The sequence below is a fragment of the Oncorhynchus clarkii genome, chromosome 5, assembly GCF_045791955.1.
Source record: "Oncorhynchus clarkii lewisi isolate Uvic-CL-2024 chromosome 5, UVic_Ocla_1.0, whole genome shotgun sequence".
In the NCBI taxonomy this organism is placed as follows: domain Eukaryota; kingdom Metazoa; phylum Chordata; class Actinopteri; order Salmoniformes; family Salmonidae; genus Oncorhynchus; species Oncorhynchus clarkii.
Genome location: NC_092151.1, coordinates 56121133 through 56142433, shown reverse-complemented (window position 1 = coordinate 56142433; position 21301 = coordinate 56121133). Strand labels below are relative to the sequence as shown.

Here is a 21301-nt window from a genome sequence, read left to right as displayed (position 1 = left end):
GGATCAGAATTGACACCTGTTGCACCAACCAAAAATAAGACTAGTCGTAGCTAAGTCCGGCTTAAGCAATGCGCCTTCATGAGATTTAATGCTTCATATTGATGGTTGCTAGGCAGCGGCCGTTACTAGGCTGTTACTATCCCCGTGGCAGTTCTAAACTTTGCGAGGCAAGTCCCATCGCTTCGCAAAGCCCACCACTATCCACAACTGTATGGATCAATCAGTAATTACTATTACGGAAATAAGTAGACTGCCATTGAAGGCATTTATCGTGTTGTTGCTTACGGAAACTCCCAAAGTCATCCAACCGTTTTAGATACTTTAAAGCAACAGCCGTGTGTTGTCAACTGTAATTTCAGCACCGTTATGATTGGGACAGCGTTATCGCGCTGGTTTGAGACAACCGTGGGGGGACTCCTCTTTATCACAGAAATCTGACATTGATGGATTTTTCACAGAATCTTCGTTTTGAGTATTTGGTTCCAATTAGGCTGGGAAAATGTTCATGATGATGATCTAGTTTACTCGTCTATCAGTTGTCAGAACATTTTGCTAGCATGTAATGTAGCCTACGCTAGCCTAGTAAAACAGGTGGATCGTTTTGCTCCTCACTCATGTAGTAGGCTGGGCTATATTCCGAGTAAAAACCCTTGTCTGATAATCAATCAACGTGATTCTGTTTCACTGAATCTCCGTCTGTATATTTGGTTATTGGATCAATTAGTTGCTGATTTCTGATCAGACACATTTAGCGTGCTGTAATGTAGTGTATTAATCAAGTGTGTTACTTTTGCTATTGACTCGCGTATAGGCAACTCGAAAAGCCCACAGAGGTTGTGATATATGAATACGAAACTCACGTCCTTTTGAAAATATAGATAGCTCATTTCTGTGTGTCATGAAAGAATGTCCCAGTTGAACGCCCTATGCCTTCTCTCTACTAGACGTAGAATGTACGCCCAGGCCTAGCACGTAGATTGGCTAACGCCCAGGTGGTGCAACAGGTATCATTTTTATGTCTGCCCGTAGAACACATTTTACGTCGGACGTAGAGTTAGGACCAACCGGTCCCGAGGCAGTTTTCACTGGTTGTTCACATTGTCTTTATTTACGTTGTTCAGTTATTTTTTTGCAAGCCTTTAAAAAAAAAAAATTTTTTATTTTTACATGTAATAATTAGCTAAATCTGGTCCTCTACATCCAAATGTTATGAACACACCTTGTACTCTAGCTGATAAATTAACTTATTCGGTGGAAGTGAAATGGCAGACGTGCTGCTCCACTCTGTCGTTGCTACTCCTTGTATGGATGTGGGACGCTGAGGTGTTGCGTTCCGCAGTGTTTCGTTTTTAGCGTTGGTTCAGATGTGCTACCTGCTTTGCTGACACGGTTGGGAGAGCAACACGTTCATGAATGGATGACTTAACTAGCGTGTGCTTTTTATGTTCTCCATTTGGAGAGCCCGTGGTGCTGAAACGTGGCCTACTGGCCTCTATGCTGTTGCCTGTGGAATGTCATCTGTGACACATTCTGTGTCCTTGTCTCCCGATCATGCTATATTAGTGCTCTGAGAACCAATCTTTTCAAAACCCGAATCAATCGGGAAGCTGGAGGATTACCAAAATCATGGAGCGATTTCAGTAAATTCAGTCATGGTTTATGACCTGCTTCCTCGTCTCTCCCCCTCTCTCAGGTCATCTACCTGAAGAAGACTCCAGAGGAGGCCTACAGGGCTCTGATCTCAGGCTCCAATTCTTCATATCTTCCCTTCAGGTAAGACCAGCCATGTCCACACTATCACACAGCAGCATGGTTTCTTACCACAGAAACCATCATTGGATATTTGCCTTGGAAGCTTATCTTGGCTAATTCCCTTACCTTTGTATCATGGTTGAGCTTACAGAGGTGTTTTTGTTTTACATTGTGTCTCTGCAGTCCATATTGCGGGGCTTTAAGCAGCTTGCGTACCTTTTCGTACTGTGCTTGCTCTGCCTAGTGCATAGGACTGGTTCATTGGTCTGTTTTCCTGCCTTGTCTGGTTTCCACCTCCCAGAGGAGACCGACACCAGAGGCTTCCCCAGTTCCCATTTTTTGTTTGTGTCACCTGAAACGGTGACGCCCTGTCTGTCCCTAGGACATCTGATACTCTGTAATAACTCTGTCATGCAACCTGACAGCACAGACATGGGTCACAGCTCCACAGCACAATTAGTCCCCCGTGACGCCTCCCTTTCTGTCATCCTTGTCGTCATTTTCCCTTAATCCTCTTATTAACAGGGTGTATGTCTTACAATAGATTGGGCCTGTGTGTATATGTATGACGCATGACGTGAGGCTAAAATAACTTCCGGCGTGTCTCGTGTCTTATCAGAACCAGTTATTAGACCTGAGAAAGCAGACGAATTGGTGTGTTCTCGGATTGTAATAATACTTCATAGTAAGGTCTTTTGGTAGTCCCAGGCTTGTGGCATTGACAAAAAAAAATCTAGATTCTACAAGTTTAGCCTGCAATTGTTTTTAGTCAGTTATTATACCTGCCTTACTCCAAAACAGAACTTGTATTTGTTTTACTCTGCATATTCCACCCACTCCATGAACACATCCTCTCTCTCCCCAGCATAACGTGGAGTTAATCTGCTTTCTCGTGGCATAAGATATCTATGCCTGTTGTGGATCAGTGGACTCACTCTTTAAAAGGATTGGGCTACATTTTTAGAGTGGGCGTGCCAAAAATTGAACAAACAAATCTTTCCCATCACTCGCCATTGTTAGATGTGTAAAATGGTTTAATCTTGGTTGCTGGTTGCTTTCACTTGTCATATAACACAAACAAACAAGCAGTTTTCATGCATCTGGAGGGAGTGTACGGTTTAGAATGGATAGCTGGATTAGATTTTGCCTGGCTACCCAGACTCCTTGCTCAGGCCAAACGCTACACCACGCCCATGGTCATTAGCTTCTTCTTCGCAATAAGTCTGGATCAGAGTACATCCCCGACCCTTCACCGAATACGAATGCATTCGGGGCCGTCTGGTTGGCCCAGAAACCGATGGGTTGGGCCAGAACACACGTGGGTGATGCAGCGGTTTTGAAAATTCATCATTGGCTTTTATACTTTGATTGGTTAGAGTCAATCCAATCGCTGATGACTGTTTTGTAAAATACCCCTCTTCACCTTAGTCAGATAGCCTTAATTGAATTAATTTGAAGTGTGTAGGGAACCTGCAGAGCAGTGGAAGAATTTAGTGTGAGTCATCAAGCTAGCTGCTTTAATTTGGTATTATTTATTATTTTATTTACCTTTTATTTAACTAGGCAAGTCAGTTAAGAACAAATTCTTATTTTCAAAGGCCTAGGAACAGTGAGTTAACTGCCTTGTTCAGGGGCAGAAAGGCAGATTTTTACCTTGTCAGCTCAGGGATTCGATCTTGCAACCTTTCGGTTACTAGTCCAACACTCTAACCACTAGGCTACCTGCCGCCCCACACTGGGTCAGGTGGGGCTTCTGTAATCCTAGCTGGTCATTTGGGGTCAGTCGCGTGGTGTAGATGTTGTCACGGTTTGTTGATGGAATTGTCCATTGTTAGATCGTCTATGCATTGAACAGGCCACAGATAACAGGAACAAGGCTATAGTCCTGTGTGTACGTGCTCCATAGCGAATAGCCTTACCTCATCAGCTCCTTCCTATTGAACAGTGGAGGGAGTCACACCCTCATGATCAGTCCCATCTGCATTCCAACTCAATTTCACATGGATGTGAGGAATTAGTGATGGCGTTGGGGATATATAGATGTGTGGGAGCATGAACAGGACAGAGGTTGGGTAAGTAAAGTGAAGGCATGTCAACAAGAGCTGTTGTATCTGTTCTCTGCCCCTACATTGACCTGTGATTGCGTTCTGTACCTGTCTTGTACATGGGTCAGCAGCCAGGCTCTACGGTCGATTTTTGGCATTGTTGGCCCGAGTTATGATGGTGACAGATATCCACCCTTAGGGCTTGCCTAAACCTGCCAGTGTGTTTGAGTTGAAGCTGGATAATAGCATGTAGTCCTATGGACTCTCCCTATGTTGGTAGTAAACAGGTGAGAGATTAGGATATCTCACTGAACCCAGTTGTCCTTGCTGACATCTCTCTCTTGTCTGTGCTTGGTTACAATTTAGGCCTATCGTCACTACATTACTATGTTCTCCGACTACTCTTCCACTCCTTTCTTTATTTACTCACTAACTTACCATGAAGCATTGTGTCTATCCACCAAAAGAAAATACAGATCTGAATACAATGTGTACGACTTTGGAGTCTTCCTGGTCATAGAAGAATCATAGGCGCTGCAGTGTTTGCAGTCAGCCCTGTTGTCTCCTCTCTGTGGTGACGCCTCTTGGCGCTCTCTGGTTTAATTGGGTCCTTGTGTGGCCCACAAAGATGGCCTTCTTGCCGGGGCCACGGGGCTGTGTGAATGGAGAAGAATGCAGCTTTGTCAGTTTACTTGACCAGCTCTAATGGCCCCTAGCTAAAGGGATGGCACTTATGTAACTTGTTGTGTTGGGTGGAGAATAAACGAGTAGAGATTGGCGAAGAGGGGAGACGGTGTTCTCATTCGATCATTAATGCTCTCTTGTCCGGCGCTTTAAGCTGTGGGAGCATTCTCAACTACGCTAGAGCCCTATTTTTACATACTTGTGTAATGAAGGCTGGACCAATCCTCCTCCCACCACTCTGCGTTGCCAGCACAATTTAGTTTCCTTTGAACTTGATTTGATGGATATCGCTGGGCTACTTTTAGAAATTCTATTTCTAACTGGGCCTTTGACCTTATTCGTCCCACCTCTCCCCAGTGGCTCCCTCCAGAGGGTCGTGTGTGTGTGTGTGTGTTTAGAGAACAGTGGGACACAGATGCTTCCCCGATCCTCTCTTCCCGTAGTTAGTAGCTGACTTTATTTTAACTGTGCGGACTGGAGTTTGGTTTTTGGATGCGGTTGTTACAATGTTATGAGAGGGAAATGGACAGACCTACACACACCCACAGTAGTACATAGACACACATTACGTCAGGGGTCTCCAACATTATCTAGCATGAGCTACTTTAAAAAAAATTAAACAAGTCGCAAGCTACAAATGTATTTTTCTAGCTTTCAAATAGGCACGTTCTTCTCTTCTCCCTTGCAACTCTTCCTTGGGTTCTTAGTGCACTACTTTCTCTTGTACACTTTTCTGTCAATAAACCTGGTAAAATAATGGTTAATAAACCACTAAGGGGTATTTATTTATTTTTTCTAAATTGTCTTTTCTCAGTTGTATATTTCCTGGTTTTAGAGTTTTTTGTTTTGTTTCTCAATTACAATTGTTCGTAAAGGAACAATGAATGTTGGATGTTCTGAGGCCATGTCAATTGTTAAATCACAATCTTTTTTCAAATCAAATTTATTTGTCACATACACATGGTTAGCAGATGTTAATGCGAGTGTAGTGTAGCGAAATGCTTGTGCTTCTAGTTCCGACAATGCAGTAATAACGAGTAATCTAACAATTCCAAAACTACTACCTTACACTTGTGTGTGTATAAGGGGATAAAGAATATGTACATAACGATATGAATGAGTGATGGTACAGAACGGCATAGGCAAGATGCAGTAGATGGTATCGAGTACAGTATATACATATGAGATGAGTATGTAAACAAAGTGGCATAGTTTAAAGTGGCTAGTGATACATGTATTACATAAAGATGCAGTAGATGATATAGAGTACAATATATACGTATACATATGAGATGAATAATGTAGGGTATGTAAACATTATATTAAGTAGCATTGTTTAAAGTGGCTAGTGATATATTTTACATCGGTATCCATCAATTCCCATTATTAAAGTGGCTGGAGTTGAGTTAGTGTGTTGGCAGCAGCCACTCAATGTTAGTGGTGGCTGTTTAACAGTCTGATGGCCTTGAGATAGCTGTTTTTCAGTCTCTCGGTCCCAGCTTTGATGCACCTGTACTGACCTCGCCTTCTGGATGATAGCGTGGTGAACAGGCAGTGGCTCGGGTAGTTGTTGTCCTTGATGATCTTTATGGCCTTCCTGTGACATCGGTTGATGTAGGTGTCCTGGAGGGCAGGTAGTTTGCCCCCGGTGATGCGTTGTGCAGACCTCACTACCCTCTGGAGAGCCTTACGGTTGTGGGCGGAGCAGTTACCGTACCAGGCGGCGATACAGCCCGACAGGATGCTCTCGATTGTGCATCTGTAGAAGTTTGTGTGCTTTTGGTGACAAGCCAAATTTCTTCAGCCTCCTGAGGTTGAAGAGGCGCCTTCTTCACGACGCTGTCTGTGTGGGTGGACCAATTCAGTTTGTCTGTGATGTGTACGCCGAGGAACTTAACTTACTACCCTCTCCACTACTGTCCCATCGATGTGGATAGGGGGTGTTCCCTCTGCTGTTTCCTGAAGTCCACAATCATCTCCTTAGTTTTGTTGACGTTGAGTGTGAGGTTATTATCCTGACACCACACTCCGAGGGCCCTCACCTCCTCCCTGTAGGCCGTCTCGTCGTTGTTGGTAATCAAGCCTACCACTGTAGTGTCGTCCGCAAACTTGATGATTGAGTTGGAGGCGTGCGTGGCCACGCAGTCGTGGGTGAACAGGGAGTACAGGAGAGGGCTCAGAACGCACCCTTGTGGGGCCCCAGTATTGAGGATCAGCGGGGTGGAGATGTTGTTACCTACCCTCACCACCTGGGGGCGGCCCGTCAGGAAGTCCAGTACCCAGTTGCACAGGGCGGGGTCGAGACCCAGGGTCTCGAGCTTGATGACGAGTTTGGAGGGTACTATGGTGTTAAATGCTGAGCTGTAGTCGATGAACAGCATTCTCACATAGGTATTCCTCTTGTCCAGATGGGTTAGGGCAGTATGCAGTGTGGTTGAGATTGCATCGTCTGTGGACCTATTTGGGCGGTAAGCAAATTGGAGTGGGTCTAGGGTGTCAGGTAGGGTGGAGGTGATATTATCCTTGACTAGTCTCTCAAAGCACTTCATGGTGATGGAAGTGAGTGCTACGGGGCAGTAGTTGTTTAGCTCAGTTACCTTAGCTTTCTTGGGAACAGGAACAATGGTGGCCCTCTTGAAGCATGTGGGAAAAACAGACTGGGATAAGGATTGATTGAATATGTCCGTTAACAAACCAGCCAGCTGGTCTGCGCATGCTCTGAGGGCGCGGCTGGGGATGCCGTCTGGGCCTGCAGCCTTGCGAGGGTTATCACGTTTAAATGTTTTACTCACCTCTGCTGCAGTGAAGGAGACTCTCTGTAAAAAAAATAAAAAATAACGAACAAATGTTTTTTTGTGTAATCCCTCTTTCTTTAAAAAAAAACATTGCGAATTTAGCGAGTGAGCAATGTGCCTGTCTAGCGACGGTTCTGTACTGCTGCTGCTCATTTCATGGCAGAGTTTGCAAATAATAGATATAAATGATATACTTACTCATGATATACTTCTGCTAGGTAAGCCTACTTTGCAGTTAACATTTAATTTGAAAGGTTTTAGGGAAAGTATTTCTGTCAACCCACGACAGTTATCATATCAACTGACTTCACACTGAGTGATAGACAAATGCAGGCACCGTGTGTAGACAGACGGGGTCAATGTTGCTGGAAATGAATTTGCAGATATTGTGTCAGGTTTGGCATTTTAAGCCAATAGTGGCTAATCAGGGGTGGGATAAAGCCAATATTGTGTTGATTTACACGGTAGCTTGATAGCTGTGATATTTGTTTGACGGTTTGCGATGGAACACATAAAATGTAGTATACTTTCGGAGTTGTTTGGCGAGTTACTCGTAGGTGGGCTGGGAGCTTGCAATCAACCTGTTGGGAGAACCCTGCATTACGGTTTGTAGGCACACACATTATGGCAGGGGTCTCCAACCTTTTCTAGCATGAGAGCTACTTCATTTTTTTAAACTTTCAAATAGGCACAATCTTCTCTTCTACCCTGCAAATTTCCCCCATGTCCTTGGTGTACAACAGATGTTTTCTGTCAGTATTCAGTGCCTTCAGAAAGTATTCCTACCCCTTGACTTTTTCCACATTTTGTTGTTTCAGCCTGAATTCAAAATGGATGAAATATTGAAATGTCTCACCAATACCCCATAATGACAAAGTTGAAACATATCTAATTAACATAAGTATTCACACCACTTTGGCAGCGATCACTTCTGGGTATATCTCTAAGAGCTTTGCACACCTGGATTGTACAATATTTGCCCATTTAAAAAAATAAAAATAAAAAAAAAGTTCTTTACGCTTTCAAGTTGGTTGTTGATCATTGCTTGACAGGCATTTTCAAGTAGATTTAAGTCAAAACTGTTACTCGGGCCACTCAGGAACATTCACTGTCTTGTTAAGCAACTCCAGTGTTGTATTTGGCCTTGTGTTTAAGGTTATTGTCCTGCTGAAAGGTGAATTTGTCTTCCAGTATTGGTTGGAAAGCAGACTGAACCATGTTTTCCTCCTAGGTTTTTGTCTGTGCTTAGCTCCATTCCGTTTCTTTTTCTAACCTGAATCTCCCTAGTCCTTGCCGATGACGAGCATATCCATAACATGATGCCGTGCTTGCATAACCACCGTGCTTGAAAATACAGTTTGAAGAGTGGTACTCCATGATGTGTTGGATTTGCCCCAAACAACATTTCTTTGCCACATTTATTACAGTCTTACTTTAGTGCCTTGTTGCAAACAGGATGCATGTTTTGGAATATTTGTGTTCTGTACAGGCTTCCTTTTCACTCTGTCAATCAAGTTAGCATTGTGGAGTAACAACAATGTTGATCCATCCTCAGTTTTCTCCTATCACATCCATTCAACTCTGTAACTGTTTTAAAGTCACCATTGGCCTCATGGTGAAATTCCTGAGTGGTTTCCTTCCTCTCCGGCAACTGCGTTAGGAAGGACACCTGTATGTTAGTAGTGACTGTATTGGGTCTACCAATAAGTGCTCTTCTTTGCGAAGCATTGGAAAACCTCTTTCTTTGGTTGAATCTGTTTGAAATTCACTTCTCGACTGCGGGACCTTACAATTATGTGTAGGGTACAGAGATGAGGTATTCATTCAAAGATAATGTTGACTATTATTGCACACAGTGAGTCCATGCAACTTATGTGACTTGTTAAGCAAATGTATTACTCCTGAACTTATTTAGGCTTGCAGTAATAAAGGGGTTGAATACTTATTGACTAAAGACATTTCAGCTTAATTATTATTATTTTTTGTTAGAAATGTCTAAAACAAATTCTACTTTAACATTATGGGCTATTGTGTGTAGGACAGTGACACAATTTAAATGTAATCCATTTTAAAATAATGCTGTAACACAATTGCTGATTTCTTTTTTTTCCCAGCTAGCTTTCCTCTGTTCTGGGATTTCTTTCCCTTTTAAATGTTTTATTTTTTTCCTCAAGCATTCAATTCTTCATAGAGAACAACAAATTGATGTTTTTTAGGTCTGTTTTAAATTGTTATTGCCTATCTAGCGAGAGTGGAATGTGTCTAGCCTATGTTGTTAGGCCTACTGCTGCAGCACATGTTATGGCAGAACAAACATGTTATGCAAATAAATCGCCACCCAATTGATACCAATAATCACGATATATATATATATATATAGTACCAGTCAAACCATTTTTTTTATTTTGACTATTTTCTACATTGTAGAATAATAGTGAAGACATCAAACTATGAATAATAAATATGTCGTAACCAAAAGTGTAAAATAAATATTTTAGGTTCTTCAAATTTGCCTCAATGAAAGCTTTGCAAACTCTTGGCATTCTCCCTCGAATGAGTAGGTGTCCACACTTTTGACTGAAACTGTACTTCTGTCAGGTAAGCCTACTTTGCAGTTAACACTTAATTAAAACATTTTTTATTTTTTTTTACCTTTAGTCAGTTAAGAACAGACAGATTTGTAGTTTGTCGGCTCGGGGATTTGAACTTCCAACCTTCCCGGTTACTAGTCCAACGCTCTAACCACTAGGCTACCCTGCCGCCCCATTGAGGAGGTTTTAGGGAATGTTTTTCAACCAACAAGGCTTTTATCATTAGCATCACAAATTGGCTACACACAGAGTGATAGACAAATGTGTGCACCAAACAGACAGACGGGAGCAATATTGCTGGCAGATATTATGTTTAGGTTTTTAAGCCAGTAGGGGCTAACCAGGGGGGATAATGTCAATGTGGCTTTGATTGGGTAGTAGCCAGGAGCTTGAGGTGTCTAATACTTGTGAGAATTGTTGATGACAGTTTGCAATGGAAACCATGAAAAATGCATGTACTTTCAGAATGATTTGGTGAGCTACTCATAGGTGGGCTGCGAGAAACTGGTAGCTCTCCATCTACCTGTTGGAGACCCCTGCATTACGGCATATAATCACACACACGTACACAGTTTCAGCCTTTTGTGTCTGAAACACCTTGTTTTGTGTTGTGAGTGGTGTCACGGTAACTGAACTCCTCGTGTCTCTGACACACCACTTTGTGTAGGTGGCCTCTTGAAGGCTCTTGGTTGAACTTCTGCCATTCCCTTTGATGCTCCTGTCAGTAACAGAGCGCTCCCAGCCTGCAGCAGCACTCCGACCTAGAGAGAGGAACGAGAACAAACAGCTGAATTTGACCCAGATTCTTCTGCCAGCTACAATATGCCTATGAAATGAGGAATTAAGTACATGCGTGCATAATGTGCAATTTGAGATTTTGTGCGTGCCAAATTGTGTGTTTGTGAAACAGGGAAGCTGTGTTTATAGATTAATACTTTTTTTTTCTTGTCAGCATTGGAGAATACCAAATGAGCTGAGGTTGAAATGCAAGTGCTTTGATTTTGTGAAAAGCTGTCTCTATAAAGATATGTCTTCCCACATTCGTTAGTCTCCTCTCTCAGGGCCAATTTCTCTGCACACAACATCTCCTTAAGGACGTGACGAACGTTTTCAGTTTTCACCATGAATATATATATATATATATATATATATATATATACTTTGATCTCCCTATTGCCCTGTTTCAAGTGTTCTTTTCAAACGTAATGTTTTTTTTGTTCTCCTTTGTCGTTGGCCTATCTAGTATCCCAATTTTGTCCAAGGTCACTGTCTGTCACCTGAGAAGTGGATGGTGACATCACTTGTCCTGGCTCAAGGACTTATTCAATTGGAGCATTCCTCTTGATGCTCATGTCCCACAAAAAATAAGATGTTTGGATTCTATGTTTGGATATGGACCAGTGGTTTCTGATTTGTGTGTGTGCAATGGGGACGTTTGCTGTGTTTTGATAGGGGTGAGTACATGGCGGGTACCTTGTTCCGTAGCTAAAGTTTGGGGTCACTTAGAAATGTCCTTGTTTTTGAAAATAAACCAAATTTATTGTCCATTTAAAATAACATCAAATTGATCAGAAATACAGTGTGAATGACTATTGCAGCTGGAAATGGCAGATTGTTTTAAAGGAATGTCTACAGAGGCCCATTGTCAGCAACCATCACTCCTGTGTTCCAATGGCACGTTGTGTTAGCTAATCCAAGTTGATCATTTTAAAATACTAATTGATCATTAGAAAACCCTTTTGCAATTATGTTAGCACAGCTGAAAACTGTTGTCCTGATTTAAAGAAGCAATAAAACTGGCCTCCTTTAGACTAGTTGAGTATCTGGAGCATCAGCGTTTGTGGGTTTGATTACAGGCTCAAAATGGACAGAAACGAGTAACTTTCTACTGAACCTCATCAGTCTATTCTTTTTCTGAGAAATGAAGGCTATTCCATGCGAGAAATTTCCAAGAAACTGAAGATCTCGTACAACGCTGTGTACTACTCCCGTCATACTGGCTCTAACCAAAATAGAAAGAGGAGTGGGAGGCCCCGGGGCACAACTGAGCAAGAGGACCAGTACATTAGTGTCTAGTTTGAGAAAGACGCCTCAAGTCCTCAACTGGCAGCTTAATTAAATAGTACCTGCAAAACACCAAAATTCATATACTAAACAAATGTATAAATGCAACAATTTCAAAGATTTTACTGAGTTACAGTTCATAGAAGGAAGTCAGTCAATTTAAATAAATGAGGCCCTAATCTATGGATTTCGGATGACTGTGAATGGGCACAGCCATGGGTGGGCCTGGGAGTGCATGGGCACAGCCATGGGTGGGCCTGGGAGGGCATAGGCCCACCCACTTGGGCCAGCCTCCCTCAGACAGTCCTGCAGGTGAAGAAGCCAAATGTTGAGTTCCTGGGCTGGCATGATTACAAGTGGTCTGCAGTTGTAAGGCCAGTTGTATTTACTGCCAAATTATCAAAAATAATTTTGGATGCAGCTTATGGTATAGAAATGAACATTACATTTTCTGGTAACAGCTCTGTTGGACTTTCCTGCAGCCAGCATGCCAATTGCACGCTCCCTTAACTTGAGACGTCTGTTGCATTGTGCTGTGTGACAAACTGTAGATTTGTGGCCTTTTAATGCGCTCGGCACAAGGTGCACCTGCGTAATCTGTTTAATCAGCTTCTTGATATGCCACACCTGTCAATTGGATGGATTATCTTGGCAAAGGAGAAATGCTCACTAACATGGATATGAACACTATTTGAGAAAAACCTTGTGCGTATTGAACATTTCTGGGCTCTTTTAGCTCATGAAAATGGTACCTACACTGTTGTGTTTATATTTTTGTTCCGTGTAGTTCCCATGTTTGGGCTTCAGCATATTGTCTTTCCAATCTCTCCAATGTGGTAATTGCGACACCTAACTGATTTTTCAATTAATCTCTCACTCGTTAATTTCTTTGATTTTCAGAGACGCCTCATTTGGAAACTGCACATACAACCTGACTATTCTCGACTGCTTGCAAGGAATCCGGAAGGTGAGTTTTTTTGTGTATTTATGGACTTAGTGAATTTCCAGTAAATCGTTAAGTTAAATAGAAAGCCATCTTTTGCGTAGCTGATCTTGATTCTTTTCCTCCCTCTTTATCACCATTCTACAGACTTTCTTATATCCAAGGCCAAGCCAACACTTACTTGCTGAATACACCGGCCACTCGTTTGCCTCCGTCATAACCAACTATATTCATTTGTGGGCAGGTCCAAACAGACAAGTAACATTTAGCTAGCTAGCTTTTGCTGGCTAGTTTGTTCTGGGAGATTAACACTCGGTTATTTTACCTGACATGCATATGGTTCCTTTTTGTTTTTTAGCTGGTTCTTTGTAGAGTTTTGATCCATAGTCATACAAAGTTGTGTGTTTCTCTACTCCGATTTAATCCACAGGTAAAAAGGGAAACCTAGTTAGTATCCAATAAGGAGGGGAATTGTGGCGCATCTCAAATGGATCCAAGTTCTATTTTAGCGCTTGACTACACAGACGCTTGTGCAGGTGACAGGATCGAATAACATGTACATTTTTATTTTTTGCGACGCTAGCGCACTCGACAATGGTGGATAAGGTTAGCAGTTGTCTGTCTCTCCGTAGCATCCTGACCTAGCATTTAGACGGCAATCCCAGACCGAGGGCAGAGTTTTTTTGTAGTCCGACAGCGGGGGGGGGGGGGGGATATGTAACCCTGTAGGTGAGCGGTAGGAAGGTAGCACAGTCTCACGTGGCACTGCAGGTACAGTGACAAAGGCCAACACCCACAATAACCACTCTTTAGGTTACATCAGCCACGCTGGGGAGTTAGTGTGCCAGCAGTGTTATTCCAGAAAGACTGGTCAGACAGCCATCATATAGGAATGTCTGCGATTCCTTGGCACATTCCAGTATTTTCTATCAACTTCCACAAAAGGCCCTAGTACACACACACACACACACACACACACACACACAAGAACCTGGGAATTTCCCTTCTCATTGTGAGAGGCAGGGAATAACAACAAGAAACCTGAGACAAGAAACCTTAGACTCCAGTCCCATATATTTGCAATAAGGGTTTGGGGTAATTTTAAATTCACTTCCTGAATGAAATTGGCACCAATTCTGGTATATAGCCCTCAGAACAACTTGCCTACTTCTGCTATTGCTGGTTCTTAAACACTAGAAAAACCTGGCCTCTTTGGACCCACCTTCAGGCCAATGAGGAGCCATTTTGACTCAACATTCTAACAGCCTAATAAATACTTTGCATGTATGCTATCCGAAAAATATTTGGTTTAATTTATGGAGGTCTTGAGTAACATTAGTACAATAGACGCAATAGTATTTTTGTTTGGCTAATTTATGTTACTGTAGGCTCTCTGTTGCCATGTGGTCACATGTGGAGTGCATGGAACAGTGGTTATTCTTGTAAAATATTATTTTGCAGAAAGGAATTGTTGCTATTTGGCAATGGTAAGTGTTTTGGAAAGCTCAGAATCTGCTCTTTCTGATACGATATAGAAATCAAAACTTCTTACCTGCATGTGACTCTCTGTAGGAGGATTTGAAAAAGTAGCCTTTTGTCCTCCTAAGTGCTTATAACACATTTGAAATTCTAACAACATACGTATGTGAAATACAGACATATTTAGGAATAGTCCAGGACAGAGTGGGGAATAACTTAAAAAATGTCAGCGCTATTTACATTGTAAAATCATATTGGGTCAAAATGATCCCCTTGGCCATTCTAGTGTTAAGCAGCCATTTCCCCATCTCTTTATGGCCCTGTAATGCTACTAAGTGAGTGAGTCTCAGTAATGTATGATGTTGGATCAGGTGGCTGCCTACTGTGTTAATTACAGGCTGTTTCTGTTCTAATCACTGTGATCTGTTCCATGATTCACTGTTTGGCTGTCTGCTCTGCTCTAGTAGAGGGACCCGGTGCCCCCATTAGCATGTCACTGGGCTAATGAATTAATCACTTGACACACACTTATGGGACAGGTGTGCAGGGCGCGCACACAAAGGTACATAGTGTATTCAGACCCCTCGACTTCTTCCACATTTTGTTACCTGACATCTTTATTCTAAAATTGATTCAATTAAATGTTTTCCTCATCAATACACCATAATGACAAAGCGAAAGCAGGTTTAGACATTTTTGCAAATGTGTTAAAATAAAACACGTTATTTACATGAGTATTCAGACCCTTTGCTATGAGACTCGAAATTGAGCTCAGGTACATCCTGTTTCCGTTGATCATCCCTGATGTTTCTACAACTTGATTGGAGTCCACCTGTGGTAAATTCAATTGATTGATTTGGAAAGGCACACACCTGTCTAAGGTCTCACAGCTGACAGTGCATGTCAGAGCAAAAACCAAGCCATGAGGTTGAAGGAATTGTCCATAGAGCTCAGAGACAGAATTGTGTCGAAGCACACGTCTGGGGAAGGGTGCCAAAACATTTCTGTGGAACTGAAGGTCCACAGTGGCCTCAGTGGCCGCCTACATTATTTTATAAAAAATAAAAAATTGTTCATCCCGTTTTCTCCCCAATTTTGAGGTATCCAATTGGTATTTAGTCTTGTCCCATCGCTGCAACTCCCATACGGATTCGGGAGAGGTAAAGGTCGAGAGCCGTGCGTCCACCGAAACACAACCCAGCCAAGCTGCACTGATTCTTTACACAATGCCTACTTAACCCGGAAGCCAGCCGCACCAATGTGTCGGAGGAAGCACCGTACGTACACCTGGCACGCCACAGAGACGCTAGAGCCCGATGGGACAAGAAGCATGGTGGTGGTATCATACGGTGGGGATGTTTTTCAGCAGCAGAGACTGGGAGACTAGTCCGTATCAAGCAGGGGGAAATGAACGGAGTAAAGTACAGAGATCCTTTATGAAAACCTGTTCCAGAGTGCTCAGGACCCCTGGGGCGAAGGTTCACCTTCCAACAGGACAACGGCCCTAAGTACACAGCCAAGACAATGCAGGAGTGCAGCGACGCTCCCCATCCAACCTGATAGAGCTTGAGATGATGTGCAGAGAAGAATGGGAGAAACTCCCCAAATACAAGTGTGCCAAGCTTCTGGCGTCATACCCAAGAAGACTCGAGGCTGTAATCACTGCCAAAGGTTCTTCAACAAAGTACTGAGTAAAGGGTCTGAATACCTATGTAAATGTGATATTTCAGCAAAATATTATATTAGCAAAAATTCAACCTTTTTTTGCTTTGTCATTATGGGGTATTGTGTGTAGATTGAGGGGGGGGGGGGACAATTGAATCCTTTTTATAATAAGTTGGTAATGTAACAATGTGGAAAAAGTCCGTCTGAATACTTTCCGAATGCACTGTAGGTATGTACCCTCAGACAGGTGGGTCGGATGGTCACCACAGTGTAAACGGTTCAAAGGGATTTCCTTCTTTATAAACCTAGGCGTGGTACAGAAAGAGGCCATAGTTAACCCTGGTTTGCTGAGAGGTTAATTGTCTTTTAAACCTACTGCTCAGGAGAACTGAGAAGAGTTGCGTAACACAGACCTGGGGGGAGAGCAGCTCAGACAATTGTCAACACTACAGACCTGACCGAGAAGAGCTGTTACCTTTGATTTACTGTTAATTCACAGGCTGGAGAGCTGGATCGGGTGGTTTCTTTAGAACTCAACTGGTGACATGAAATGCGATAATTAGTTTTGATTTAAGAATTAAGGCCTGGACAGTAAAGACCCGATCTCTCCCATCTGACCTTTTGTTGAAGTAAAATAGATCAAATTGTTTTTAATATCCCTTTGGCTATCCTTCTGGCTTTAGAATCTGTGACTGGTCTAGACATGGGAATCCAGAACTATGAACTCAGTGGCTGATCAGTTAAACCAATTGAGAATTGATTTCTGGTGGATAAAGAAAACCAGTCAACTCCTTCTGGGGACTGGAGCTGAATAGCCCTTTGGCTCGCTGAAGCAAAACTTTAAAAATAAAAACTATTGGCTCAGCCGAATTATATAAAATTCACTAAATAATTTCAACTTAATTTTACAATTCTGTGAATCACAACCCCCTAATGCTTACCAATGATAGTTCGACAGTGTATGGCTGGTACGGTGTAGTACCGACTTCACACGCTTAATCAGACACTCCCTATTTGACACAACTGCTGCAAATGTCACAGGCCTTAGACAGGAGACACACAGTGGTGTGGGGTAGAATACTGGGAAGGAGCACGGTGGTTCCACGTTCTCTACTCACAATGACCCTCAAGGCTTTGGTTGGTTGCTGACTGTTCACTATGCATCTATCCTCACCAAGGCTATAATTGAGTTGGTGGGTTAAAGTGCCTACATATATTATCCTTAGTAATTTAGCCTTGCACCAAGCAAACGCATCACTTTGTCATGCCAGTAACCCTCTTATGTTATTGTTGCTTTATTATCCCTATCCTTGTAAGCCCACATTATCATCAACATGGCTTAGTTTGATGCAGCTGATAATGACTGTCTGGGTCACTTTGCCGTCCTCCGCTGTAACAGTATCTGTTCTGAGCGACGCAGATTGTAATCGGTCATCATGACCCTGCAAAGGCTTTTGTGCGTCAGGTTTTCCGGTGGACCGCAGGCTTGAGGTGAATCTAGTTCTGGGGCTGCCTAGGTCACTTCAGTTTTGCTTGGTCATGAATGAACTGAGACCCACACAAACACACATATATTAAACTGTCTCTGTTCTTTTCTTTCCTCTTCAGGCCCTGCAGCATGGATTCTTTGACTTTGAGTCGTTTGATGTGGACGAATACGAGCACTACGAGGTAATGACACGTTAACCTTGGACCTGCTCCAATAGTAAGCGTCCGCCCATCAGTTTGAACGGCAGAGCGTCTGTAAATCGCAAACGGCAGCACCCCTACAATGTTCACAATCCCACTCTGTTACGCTGCGCTCGACTGATGAGCTGACGTGCACCTTTTTAGTTTAATGAGAACGTCTTGTGTGAGTGACATCGGTTAGTTTGACCCGACTATGCAAAATCGGGCAGAATATTGTTGTCTACTGCTAAAGTGTGTGGCACATAGTCACAAAATTACTTTTTTGATCATGTTGATGTTGCAGTCTAGCCTGGTCCCAGAGCTGTTTGTGCCTTGGATTAACAGTGACAATAGGAGTTGGCAAGGTGGTACAAACAGATCTGGGACCAGGCTAGTGGGAGCCATCAGTTTAGGTTGATACTGAAGATGGCTACTAACTAGCCAGCCTGGAAAGTCTGAATAAAGCATTTAGTGTTGAAGTCGAATTTTCAGTCAGAGCAAAATGTCCATATCCCTTTTCTTCTGGGCCCCTGTTGGATATCTTTCTCTGTTATAGCGAGTGGAAAATGGAGACTTCAACTGGATCGTGCCTGGGAAATTTCTGGCCTTCAGTGGACCCCATCCCAAAAGTAAAATAGAAAATGGTGAGATGAGTTTTGGATTCTCTCCGTGACCTTTTATGGACCCTTTTTCTTTAAGAATCAACAGCCGTTCCAGAGTAATTTTAATAGTTGTCTCGACCAATGAACCTTGACATGGTTCAGGTTTAGATTGGAGATTTAGGTAGACTTTCCCTATGCATCTGTTTTCCCTCGTCTGTTCTCCTCTGTAACAGCAGAGTCATTGGAGTAGTAATAAGTTTGGCAACAAACCAAAGATTGTACTTTTTGTATTCACTGGCAGGTTTAGAAATAGTTGTCCTTACCTAAGTTTTACACAATTTAACTGTCCTTAACCCCCCCCCCCCCTAAACCAGGCTACCCTCTTCACGCTCCAGAAGCATACTTCCCCTACTTCCGACAACACAACGTTACCTCGGTCGTCCGGCTCAACAAGAAGATCTACGATGCCCAGCGCTTCACGGATGCCGGCTTCGACCACTACGACCTGTTCTTTGTAGACGGCAGCACGCCAAGCGACATCATCACCCGCCGCTTCCTGCACATCTGCGAGAGCACTGACGGCGCCGTGGCCGTCCACTGCAAAGGTACATGCGCGCGCACACTGCAGTATATGTTGAGATATTTCAAATATCTGATATCTGAGGTGTGCTTGATGTGGCTTGCCTGGCATATGGGGTCTGCACTATTTGGACTGTTTCCATTGTGTGGCTGGCAAGCTAAATCAAACGCACCTTACGTATTTTATGTCTGTTAAGAGGGATTTTAAAGAGTTCACTCTTCATTGGAATGTTATTTGGCTGCCAAGTTGGCGGATCCAAGTTGATCAGTAATGCAACGCTCAACTGTATTTTGTATTCTTTGCCACCGAACGCAGGTCTGCAGGTCTTACATTAGGGGGCAGTGTTGTTCAATGTATGCCCCTTGTCAGGCGTATTACTTACCAGTGTTACCATAGTGCTCTAGTATTGCAGTGATACTGTACCTATGTCTTATGTGGTGAAGCCTATGTTCCTAAAAGTCTTATTTATAGAACAAATCTGATGACATAAGGTAATTTGTCTCTTTTACCTGTTTCTTTCTCTCATCTCCTCTCATCTCTCTTTTTATGTATCACATATCTCGCTCTCTCTCTATCAATCAGCTGGCCTTGGGCGTACAGGCACTCTCATAGGCTGTTACCTGATGAAGCACTACCGCTTTACAGCAGCAGAGACCATTGCCTGGATCAGAGTCTGCCGACCAGGCTCCGTCATCGGCCCTCAGCAGCACTTCCTGGAGGAGTACGTATTCCTTATGGCTGGTCCCAGATCATTTCCTCTAGCTACTTGTCATTCATATACATTATAAGCCTTTGGAAGAGCAATTGTTAGAATCCACAGTTTCTCAAGCAAGCAACTGTCTTGACGTAGTCTTTGTGCCCTTGATTGGCAATTTGTCTTGTTCATTCAGAGGGGGAATTTAGGGGGAGGGCCATGGGCATCTTCAGAGCCAATGAAACGTTTGTGCCTCAGGTTATGGCCTGATAACATGCTCTGCTGTAGATTTTGTCGTGGGAGAATTTGTTATTTTTCTTAAATGTTCTTCAGTCTTTATACCAGTTCATCCAAATGTGTTGGCTGACCACTTTTTTTTTCAACTTGCTGACTAAACCAGAAAGTCTGGCACTCGTGTGTGTTGTGAAGGGGGAAAACATACTCCTCCATGGGGGAGAGTCTAACAGGAAATGCAAGGACAGATGAAAGATCTTACTCACATACCAGTAGGATACTTTGGACAGCTTTTCAGGCTTGCTCAACTGCAGTTTTGTGGGAAGTGTGTGTGTGTTTTAAACAGTGCTCGGAACTTTTTCCCAGTCCATCCATCAGCTATGAAGCAGAACAGATGCCTGTCCTGGTTATCCACAGCTTGTTGTTGGTCCTAGTCTCTCCAAAGCTGTCTGCCATGTTCTGGGTGAACAAATGGGTAAAGATTAAATGGGGTAAATTGTTGGATAAATCTGTGCCTCCCCCTTTCAGCCCTTCAACAAAAGTTGTAGTATTATCTCTTAGCATCAATTCCATTGTCCTGGGATATAAACTCTCTCTCTGGTCAGGCCACAAGTGACATGGTCTTATAGACTTAACCTGTCTGGGAAGCGGAACCCCTCGCCAACCCCTCGCCAACCGCCAATGAAATTGCAATTGCAATTATCGATAGCCTAGCATAGCATTTTGTCCAGCTAGCAGCAGGTAACTTGGTCACGGAAATCAGTAAAGCAAACAAATTAAATCGTTTACTTTTGATGAGCTTTGGATGTTTTCACTCACGAGACTCCCAGTTAGATAGCCAATGTTCCTTTATTCCAAAAATATTATTTTTCTAGGCGTAATAGCTCCGTTTGTTCTTCACGTTTGGCTGAGAAATCGCCTGGAAATTGCAGTCCCGAAAACGCCGAAAAATGTTCAAAATTAGCTCCATAATATTGACAGAAACATGGCAAACGTTGTTTATAATCAATCCTCAAGGTGTTTTTCAAATATCTATTCGATAATATATCCACCGGGACAATTGGTTTTTCAGTAGGACCGATTGGAATAATTTTACACGAGAATCACTCTGAGAGCATCAGGTGACCACTTGCGCAATGTAGCCGCTTACGGGTATTCTTCAACATAAATGCGTAAAACTAAGTCACAAGGCTGTAGACACCTTGGGGAATGCGGAGAAAAAGTAATCTGGTTGAAAGCCCATTCACTGCTCAATAGGGACGCATTGGAACGCAGCGCTTTCAAAACATGAGGCACTTCCGGATTGGATTTTTCTCAGGCTTTCGCCTGCAATATCAGTTCTGTTATACTCACAGACAATATTTTTACAGTTTTGGTAACTTTAGAGTGTTTTCTATCCTAAGCTGTCAATTATATGCATATTCTAGCATCTTGTCCTGACAAAAAATCCTGTTTACTACGGGAACGCTATTTTTCCAAAAATGAAAATACTGCAACCGCTGTGT

The 21301-nt window shown here is 42.9% G+C and overlaps 1 protein-coding gene across 6 annotated transcripts in view; it reads left to right on the top strand.

Moving 5' to 3' along the window:
- The window catches only part of LOC139409039 (dual specificity protein phosphatase CDC14AB-like), a 48581-nt gene that overhangs the window by 10170 nt on the left and 17110 nt on the right, over window positions 1-21301 (top strand). For all 6 annotated transcript variants that reach the window (XR_011634352.1, XR_011634353.1, XM_071153699.1 and 3 more), the window contains exons 5-10: window positions 1694-1773; window positions 12832-12898; window positions 17627-17689; window positions 18243-18330; window positions 18663-18893; window positions 19451-19589. Coding sequence is in view for 4 of the 6 variants with exons in the window: in XM_071153699.1 (XP_071009800.1) it covers window positions 1694-1773; window positions 12832-12898; window positions 17627-17689; window positions 18243-18330; window positions 18663-18893; window positions 19451-19589 (668 nt within the window). In the remaining 2 variants the exon portion in view is untranslated. The remainder of the gene's footprint in view (window positions 1-1693; window positions 1774-12831; window positions 12899-17626; window positions 17690-18242; window positions 18331-18662; window positions 18894-19450; window positions 19590-21301) is intronic.